The 8,906-nt window shown below is 42.4% G+C and overlaps 1 protein-coding gene across 1 annotated transcript in view; it reads left to right on the top strand.

Annotated features, from left to right (window-relative positions):
• The window catches only part of LOC131347124 (myosin-2 heavy chain-like), a 38,688-nt gene extending 30,030 nt beyond the window's left edge, over positions 1 to 8,658 (top strand). Inside the window, exons 23-44 of the mRNA XM_058381021.1 lie at positions 65 to 124; positions 217 to 276; positions 390 to 467; positions 695 to 781; positions 904 to 984; positions 1,086 to 1,154; positions 1,265 to 1,354; positions 1,430 to 1,507; positions 2,326 to 2,415; positions 2,526 to 2,615; positions 2,716 to 2,805; positions 2,985 to 3,047; positions 3,130 to 3,192; positions 3,603 to 3,665; positions 3,756 to 3,818; positions 5,005 to 5,067; positions 5,939 to 6,010; positions 6,104 to 6,166; positions 6,252 to 6,323; positions 6,759 to 6,821; positions 6,929 to 7,000; positions 8,011 to 8,658. Coding sequence (XP_058237004.1) covers positions 65 to 124; positions 217 to 276; positions 390 to 467; positions 695 to 781; positions 904 to 984; positions 1,086 to 1,154; positions 1,265 to 1,354; positions 1,430 to 1,507; positions 2,326 to 2,415; positions 2,526 to 2,615; positions 2,716 to 2,805; positions 2,985 to 3,047; positions 3,130 to 3,192; positions 3,603 to 3,665; positions 3,756 to 3,818; positions 5,005 to 5,067; positions 5,939 to 6,010; positions 6,104 to 6,166; positions 6,252 to 6,323; positions 6,759 to 6,821; positions 6,929 to 7,000; positions 8,011 to 8,564 — 2,084 coding nt within the window. The 3' untranslated portion in view covers positions 8,565 to 8,658. The remainder of the gene's footprint in view (positions 1 to 64; positions 125 to 216; positions 277 to 389; positions 468 to 694; positions 782 to 903; positions 985 to 1,085; positions 1,155 to 1,264; positions 1,355 to 1,429; positions 1,508 to 2,325; positions 2,416 to 2,525; positions 2,616 to 2,715; positions 2,806 to 2,984; positions 3,048 to 3,129; positions 3,193 to 3,602; positions 3,666 to 3,755; positions 3,819 to 5,004; positions 5,068 to 5,938; positions 6,011 to 6,103; positions 6,167 to 6,251; positions 6,324 to 6,758; positions 6,822 to 6,928; positions 7,001 to 8,010) is intronic.
• The last annotated feature ends 248 nt before the right edge of the window (positions 8,659 to 8,906 follow it).

Below are 8,906 nucleotides of genomic sequence, written 5' to 3'. Positions count from 1 at the left end.
ATGTTGGCTTGATGAAGGAAACTGGAACACACCTTTAGAGCTGAACTTTATTTTCCTTCTGTAGGACTACAGGCTGAGCTGAAGAGGGCTACGGAGTGCAGCGACCTCGAGAAATCTTACAACAGTGAGGAAACACGCTCTGTTTGTTTAAAGCATTTAAAAACATCACCATTTTTTCTTCCTTTTTGTATAAAAACGTTCCGGTGTGTGTTACAGAACTGAAGGCCGAGTTTGGTGACACGGTGTCGAAGCTGAACGATACACTGATCAATCAAGGTGAGTCAATCAAACCTGGATGAAAGCTAATCAGAAGATTAGCGCAGGTAAATGATGCTAACATGTTGATAATCCATTCATATTTAATGTTTGCTCTGTCTGTATATTTGTAGTGTTTACAGTGGACGCTCTCAAACAGGAAATAGACAGACTGAAGGAGGAAATCGACTCGTCTGAAGGAAACGTGGACGGTGAGTATGACCTCACACAGCTGGTGTTCGCTTTACACACCTTGCCTGGGTTTCTTTCAGGAATCTGGAAGCTAAATGAAGAGGAAGAGGAACCATTGGAGCTCCTCCACTGAAGGGTTCTGCTAATAAACAGGATCTTGCTGATGTTTTGAGTGATCAGGAGAAGGTTCTGGAGAAGGTTCTGGAGGAACTGAACCCACATGACGTCTGCTCTCTTTCTGTTCCAGAGCTGAAGCAGAGACTGGAAGAGAAGATAGCAGAGCTCGAGCAGGCCAAGAAGAATATCAGGAAGTGGAGGAAAGAATCTCTGCAGCGTAAGCAGGAGGCAGCTTCCTTCACTAGGCTGTGTAGAACATCTGGACTGCTGTTTGTAGGGTAGTGTTTGAGAGCGGGCGTGTCAGGGATGTCAATCATTTCATTTTCTTCTGCTCTGCAGTTCAGAGGTTACTGGAGGATTTGAGGAAGGTGAACAGGAAGCAGGAGGAACACATCCAAGACTATTTAGCCAAGATTAACCGTGAGTTTCATCATTACTTTATCAGAAAGAAAAAGAAAAAGGTTAAAAATCAGATAAAAGTGAAAAAAAGTCTGTGTGTGTGTGTGTGTGTGTGAGTCCAGAACTAGAGGAGGAGATGGAGGATTTGTTGACCCAACTGTCGGCCAGCGGAAACGAGAAAGCTTCACTGTGTGAGTGTATTATTATTATTATTATTATTATTATTATTATGCTTTTGGTAAGAGAAAGCAGTGATTTTTAACTCTCTCTCTCTCTCTCTCTCTCTCTCCTTCCCTCTCAGCCATCCAGGTGATCTTCCTGAAGGAGGAAGTGGCTAAGTTGAATAAAGCTCTAGCGAGGCTTGAGGAGGAGCAGCAGGAGAAGACAGCAGGTCAGTTCCAGCAGAAATCACGTGACTCTCTGAACTGAAACACAGACTGAATAAAACAATCTGAATGTTTTTCAGGTTTGGAGAAGGTGATCGAAGAGAAGAATAAAGAGATTGCTTACCTGAAGAGCAGCGGATGTGGAACGGACCAGCTCAGTAAGTGTGAAGATCAGAAAATAATCATTCCTGAAGAACAGATCAGACCAGACGATGTGAAGATCAGACAAAAACATGAGGATAGAACACAGCAGTTAATTAGGGTCTTCACAAGAAACTCTGGTGCAGATTCTAAGGAAAAGTAGGTAGAAGGAGAGAATAAGGTTCCTCAGGGTGGTGCATGGACTGAGATGAAGAAGGAAGTGGGAAAAATACAGCAGGAACGCAGCAGAGTCAAAAGGAAGGCTGAAAAACTAGAAGCAGGAAAGCAAGAAGTTCATCAGGGTAGAAAATGGCAGGTTGTTCAGTCTGAAGCACATGCTGAGGGATAGCAGGAAGTGCGACAGAAGATGGAAGACAGGAAACCAGGAAGTGAGGAAGAGGATCTTCAGGGTCAAGTAGGAACTGAGGTAAAAAACAGCAGTAAAAAATACATCAGTTCACTTTTAATTAGTGAGTTTGTCTGGACATCTTGAGTCAGACCCAGTCATCTGTGAGGTGGAACATGGAAGTCAGAGTGATGTGCGCAGCTCAACAACAACAAAACAGATGGAAACCTGCTCCTGTCAATCATCCTGGACTACAGTGTGATTAAACCCTGTCAGAGCTGTAAGACTCCGCCCCCTCCTGGTCTGTCTGTGAACATACACATTCCTGTCTCATCAGTTTTCCTCAGATGAGCGTGACGAGGCTGGCTTAGTCATCTAGTCTTTTCTGTCACACTCTCCATCATCTGATGAAACTCCAGCAGCGAGCTAACAGAGATGACAGATATCTAACGGGCTTTTGTGTGTGTGTGTTCTGCATCTAATCCACAGAGAACCAGATCTCCAACCTTCAGCAGGAGCTGAAGGAGAAAGAGCAGGAGCTGAAGCAGCTGAGGAAAGAGAATGCTGCACAGATCACAGGTGAAGAACTAATGGGGAGAAAATATCGTTTCTGCTTCCTCTCGAGGCTCCGCCCACTGCTGTTTGTCCAGTTCTTTGTTTGTTTTGTTGATTTACTGTCTTTGGCACAGAGCTGCAGAAACAACTAACTGAGAAGAACCGCAAGCTGCAGGAGGCCAAAGAGGAACTGGAGGTACTGGACGAAGAAAACATTAAACTGAGTAAGAGGTTTATTGATCTGAAGCAAAAATATTAACATCTAAAACAAAGGATTAAAAATGTTTGTGTGTGTGTGTGTGTGTGTGTGTGTGTGTGTGTTAGTCGACAAATTAGCCGATCTGAATACGCAGTTGAACAATCAAAGAGAAGAGCAAAGGCGGAATATTCGAGCTGCACAGAAACGCATCTCTGGTACTTTTCATGCTTTTTTTAACGTACTTATTATTTATTATATTATTTTATCTGACCAGAACCTCTGACCATCTGCAATCTAATAATCAACTGGACACCTCTATTGTTCTTCGATCTTTTTAATACCAAAGCATCAAACAATCCTGAGCTGTAATTCTGGTGATCTTCTCCTCACACAGAGCTGGAGAAGCAGCTGAAGAAGAAGGAGAAGGACATCTCTGACCTGAGTAACAGTAACACAGGTCAGACATCTGCTTCACTGCTGCTTTATTCTCTGAATGAAGCGGAGACATATTTACACTGCTGTGATTTTCCCTCAATCAGAGTGTGAGGAGCAGCTGAAGCAGAAGCAGAGGGAGATTTCAGACCTGAACCAGGAGAAAGCTGGTGAGATCTCTCCTTCCAGATCAGCATCAACATCTGTCTATCTATCTATCTATCTATCTATCTATCTATCTATCTATCTATCTATCTATCTATCTATCTATCTATCTATCTATCTATCTTTATTAAATCAGTCTGAGGGTTGAATCAGATCTCTTGTGAGGTCTTACTGATCTGTCAGCACGTATCTCCATGTATCCATGGTAACAGTATTATCTGGTTATTAGTGATCTGTGAGATTTGTTTTTGTCTATTCCAGCACTGTTTTACACATTAAACTTCAGACCTCCAGAAATCTCCTTCCTCCTGTGCCAGGCTGCAGGTTCCTGTTCTGCTGCAGTCTCCAGTCCAGCTGCTGTTCCACACTGACAAGAATTTCATCTTCACTTCATTTTTTCTTTTATCTTGAACAGATCTTGAAAAGCAGCTGAAGAAAAAGAAGAATGAACTCTCAAATCTGAACGACAATAACGCAGGTCAGATAGCTCTTTCAGTCGTTATCATCAATCCATCTACTTTTTCTCTCATTTAAAGTGAACATTCTCTCATCATTTTCTCCCAAACAGAGCTTAAAGATCAGCTGAAGAAGAAGGAGACGGAAATCTCAGACCTGGAGAACAATAACACAGGTGAGAGATCTGCTGCTCCTTTAGCTGAGTTTAGTTTTTATATCTTGGCTTTCTCTCACAGAAGGAAAAATTGGACAGGAAACAGGAAGTACCTGCTGATGAGCGATAGCAAGGATGGAATATGAAAACGTGACCATCATCACAATTAAACAACAACAAAAAAAACCCTTCAACATACATTATATTGGCAAAAGTTTTGGGACAGCCCCCCAAATCATTGAATTCAGGTGTTCCAATCACTTCCATGGCCACAGGTGTATAAAATCCAGCACCTAGGCATGCAAGACTGCTTCTACACACATCTCTGAAAGCTTTCAGGAGCTCAGTGAATTCAAGCATGGTACCATCATAGGTTTCCACCTGTATAATTAATCTATTCATGAAGTTTCCGCAGTATTAATTATTCCACAGTCAATAATATAACAAAGTCAGTAATATAACAAAGTGGAAGCAATTGGAAACAACAGCAACTCAGTCCACGAAGTAGTAGACCAGGTAAAATCACAGATCAGAGTCAGCGCACGCTGAGGCACCAAGCGTGCCAAGTGTAAAGTTTGATGGAGGGGGGTTATGGTGTGGTGTTATTTTTCAGGGGTTGAGCTCGGCCCCTTAGTTCCAGTGAAAGGAACTCTTAATGTTTCAGCTTCATACCAAAAGATTTTGGACAATTTCATGCTCTTTGTGGGAACAGTTTGGGGATGACCCCTTCCTGTTCCAACATGACTGCACACCAGTGACCAAAGCAAGGTCCATAAAGACATGGATGAGTGAGTTTGGTGTGGAGGAACTTGACTGTCCTGCACAGAGTCCTGACCTCAACCCGATAGAACACCTTTGGGATGAATTAGAGTGGAGACTGTGAGCCAGACCTTCTCATCCAACATCAGTGCCTGACCTCACAAATGCGCTTCTAGAGGAACGGTCAAAAATTCCCATAAACACACTCCTAAACCTTGTGGAAAGCCTTCCCAGAAGAGTTGAAGCTGTTCTATCTGCAGGACAACTCCATATTAAACCCTACTGATCAAGAATGGGATGTCATTAAAGTTCATGTGCATGGAAAGGCAGACATCCCAAAACTTTTGCCAATATAATGGAGTTCTAATTCATTTGTAAAATATGTGTGTATCTACTGATGAATGTAAAGGTCATGGATTTGATTATCACATTATTTTCTTCCAAACAGAACTCCAAAAGCAGCTGAGGCAGAAGGAGAAGGAACTTTCAGAACTGAGGAACACTAATGAAGGTGAGAGATCTCCATCACCCTCAGAACAGAACAGTGTGTCTGCATGAGAACTTTAGGGATTAGTAGGATTGATTTGATGCATGGTGTAAACAGTCTGGGATTACTGGATCATTGATCAGTGTTAGTGTTTTATTGAGTTATTTCTCAGTAACAGTAACTTTCATCAGTCTGGTTCCTCAGGTCTGAGGGATCATCAGTCTGGTTCCTCAGGTCTGAGGGATCATCAGTCTGGTTCCTCAGGTCTGAGGGATCATCAGTCTGGTTCCTCAGGTCTGAGGGATCATCAGTCTGGTTCCTCAGGTCTGAGGGATCATCATCAGTTTCCTTCTTGTCTTGAGGATCATCTACGTATCCTGAGCTATTCTTAATCTGTTCCAAAGTATCATTAGTTCTTTTTAAAAGGTGTCACTGATTGGTAATGCGGGACATCAGTTTACCTTGAAATCTTAAATCAGTCCCCAGTGATGATCAATCCAGCAGGAGATATCTCTGATGGTTCCAGGGTATAATCACTTGATGATGTTCTGCAGGTTCAGATGTTTAGATGCTAAGGTGTTACTGCCCCACCTCGAGGTGCCTGTGATCTGGCTTGCGGTATCTTTAGTCCTCCTTCAGTTGTCAGTGATTTGTCACAATATATTAAAGACTCATCAGGAGGAGGCATGGATTTGACTCTTTCAGAAGAAGATCAGCTGAAGCAGAAGGAGAAGGAAATTCCTGTAGTATTTCAGGCTTACACTGTAGACTCCACTGCTGCAGAGGCGTATTTTGTAGATGTTTACTCACATCTTTCTGTTTGTTCCTGACTTTCAGACACATAGTATATCAAAGCTCTTGTTTGTTAAGTCTTTATCTTCTGTGGTTCCTGTAGATGTGAAACAGGAGAACAAGAATCTGCGTGATCATCTGGCCACGCTGAATGAGCAGCTCAAGGGAACAAAGAGTGAGACTCATGAAGTCATCTTCAGCTCATTTTATCACTAATCTGAATTCTTTTACATGTTTATCATGTTTGACGTCATTCTCTTCCAAACAGAGCTAGAAGATCAGCTGAAGCAAAAGGAGAAGGAACTTTCAGACCTGAAGGAGAAGAATGCTGGTGAGAGCTTGAGGTTTCTTTGGTTATTTCCACATCATTTGTTGTCTCCAGTCCATTAACACTTTCTTTTCCATGTTCTCTGGAGACGTGACGAGTGAGAACGAGCGTCTACGTGGAGATGTGAAGAAGCTGAACAACCGAGTAAAAGCCCTGGAGAGTGAGACACTTTACACTCCCTCACTTTCATCTCACTTCATTACCTTCATTCAGTTCCTTTAGATAATTAAACTGAAGGATGATTTGTTAAACAAAGTCCATTGTAAATAACTGGCTGGAAATTAATTTTAAGTCTAGTTGATTTTATTTACTGGTAACAGATGATAAAGTTTGGATTCAGAGAGCATTTAGTTGTAGAGAAGAATTTCTCCTTTCAGACACTTCCACACTCTGAAACTCTGGAGTCTTCAGAAGTGAGGATCAGGATGTGATTAGAATCCATCTTGAGGTATCATTAATCCACAGTCTGGGGTTCAGGTAGCTCTGTTTTTCCAGATGTTGTACAAGTTCATAGCCAAGCTCCTGACTCCTGATTTCCTGTCACACTGAGTACTTCTTCTCACAGAAAGACTGTGTTTGATTGTCTTCCAAACAGAAAGTGAAGATCAGCTGAGGCAAACGGAGAAGGAGATCTCAGAGCTGAAGAGAGAAAACAACAGTGAGAATTCTATTTCTGGCTTCTGAAGAACTTTTTTCTCTATTAAAAGCAGTTTCTGGTTTATGACACTCATCACATTAAGCCTTTATTTTCCTTCTTCTCTATAGAGCTACTTGATGAGAAGGAGAATCTGCAAGAAGATGTGACCAAACTAAAAAAACAGTTAAAGGATCTGGAGAGTGAGACACTACCTCAAATTCATCACATTTCATTACTCTCAGGAATTAATTCTATTTGTTTACATGACTAAGCTGCATAAGCAGCATACACCGATCAGCTATAACATCATGATCACTTGCCAAATATTGGCTGCCAAAACAGCCCTGACCTGTCAAGGCATGATGGACTCCACTAGGTCCCTGAAGGTGTGCTGTGGTATCTGGCACCAAGTCCTGTACATTGTGAGGTGGGGTCTCCATGGATACTTACAGGACTTGAAGGATACTTTTGATAGATACTGACCACTGCAGACCGGGAACACCCCACAAGAGCTGCAGTTTTGGAGATGCTCTGATCCAGTGGTCTAGCCATCACAATTTGGTCTTTTTGGTCAAACTCTCTCAAATCCTTACACTTGTCCATTTTTCCTGCTTCTAACATCAACTTTGAGGACAAAATGTTCACCTGCTGCCTGATATATCCCACCCACTAACAGGTGCCATGATGAGGAGATACTCAGTCTTATTCACTTCACCTGGCACTGGTCATGATGTTATAGCTGATTGGTGTATATCTGTGGACCAATGTGCTGGTATCATTTCACTGGTTTAACTGGTTGAAGCACTTGATGAGAATCAGATGGTTGTTGAGCAGGAGATCAGCATTAATCGCTTATCTTGTTTTTTTCATTTCCTCTGCACAGAACCACCAGTCACGCCCAAACCCCCAGTTTATTCATTTTTAATAATAATAATAATAATAATAATAATAATAATAATCTAACACGCGTCTATGCACTGACTGACAAACGTGTTGAATAATGCATGAGTTCCTACAATCAGCTTACATTAACATTCTCCATCGGTTTCTAAACCAAATGGCTTTATGTAAGTCTAGTTTGGGCCACGCCCCTTTAACTGGACTGTCGGTCACTGAGGCCACAAAGTCTAACCTAGTGAACCAAACATGACCCAGCAACCAAACTTTGACTTAGCAATTAAACTGTAAGCTTTAACCCTTGTGTCCTCAGATTCTCTGCGGTTTGACCCCAACACGGCTCACAGAAGACTTCTGATCTCTGATGACCAGCGGTCAGTGCGTGGTGTTCAGTACTCAATAGTGCGACCCGACAACCCGAGACGCTACGACACTGTGATCGGCGCCCTCGCAGGAACGGGCTTCACTGGCGGCAGGCCGTACTGGGAGGTACAGGTGAAAGATCGCTCCTGCTTCACAGTTGGTGTAGCGGCTGAATCTGCACCCAGGAAAGGAAAGATCGACTTCAGGCCCAGTAACAGATACTGGGTCATCCAGAAGAGGAACAGCCAGCTCTACATGCTAACGGAAAAAGCTTTCCCGATCCAGCTCCCCCACCAACTCAACATCATCGGGGTCATGATCCACTTCTCCATGGGGGAGGTGTACTTCTTCAACTCTGAAACCAGAACAGTCATCACTGGTTTCAAAGGGGACAGCTTCAAAGAGAAGCTCTACCCCTTTGTGGCTACCTGCGGTCAAGAGGGTCCAGCGGACTGGCCCATAGAACTGCTGGATACTGGCATCCCAAAATGGCTTCAAAACTAACACACACACACACACTATGTACAGCTTTTAAAAAGATTATACCCTTGTAACTTTTGCATTATTTCCTTAAATAAAAAAAATCTGTTTTGCTTTCTTTGTGTTTCTTTGTGTTTTGTTTCTATCTGTGGTAGAACCTGAGGCAGCAGAATTAAAGCAAAGAAAGTAAATATTAGACACACCCCATGTGTGGTAGTATTAGCAATTTAACCAAGCTGATTAGCTAAATGCTAGACAACTGGTTTACATGTGGAACCAAACCTGTTGGAATATAGTCCTAATCTTCCTCAAACTGCTGCTGATGTAATGGGTATGGGAAGTTATATATTCATTTCACATGTAGAA

Source organism: Hemibagrus wyckioides, linkage group LG26 (genome assembly GCF_019097595.1).
Source record: "Hemibagrus wyckioides isolate EC202008001 linkage group LG26, SWU_Hwy_1.0, whole genome shotgun sequence".
In the NCBI taxonomy this organism is placed as follows: Eukaryota; Metazoa; Chordata; class Actinopteri; order Siluriformes; family Bagridae; genus Hemibagrus; species Hemibagrus wyckioides.
The sequence above is the reverse complement of the archived record's forward strand: the minus strand, read 5'-3'. Positions and strand labels throughout refer to the sequence as shown.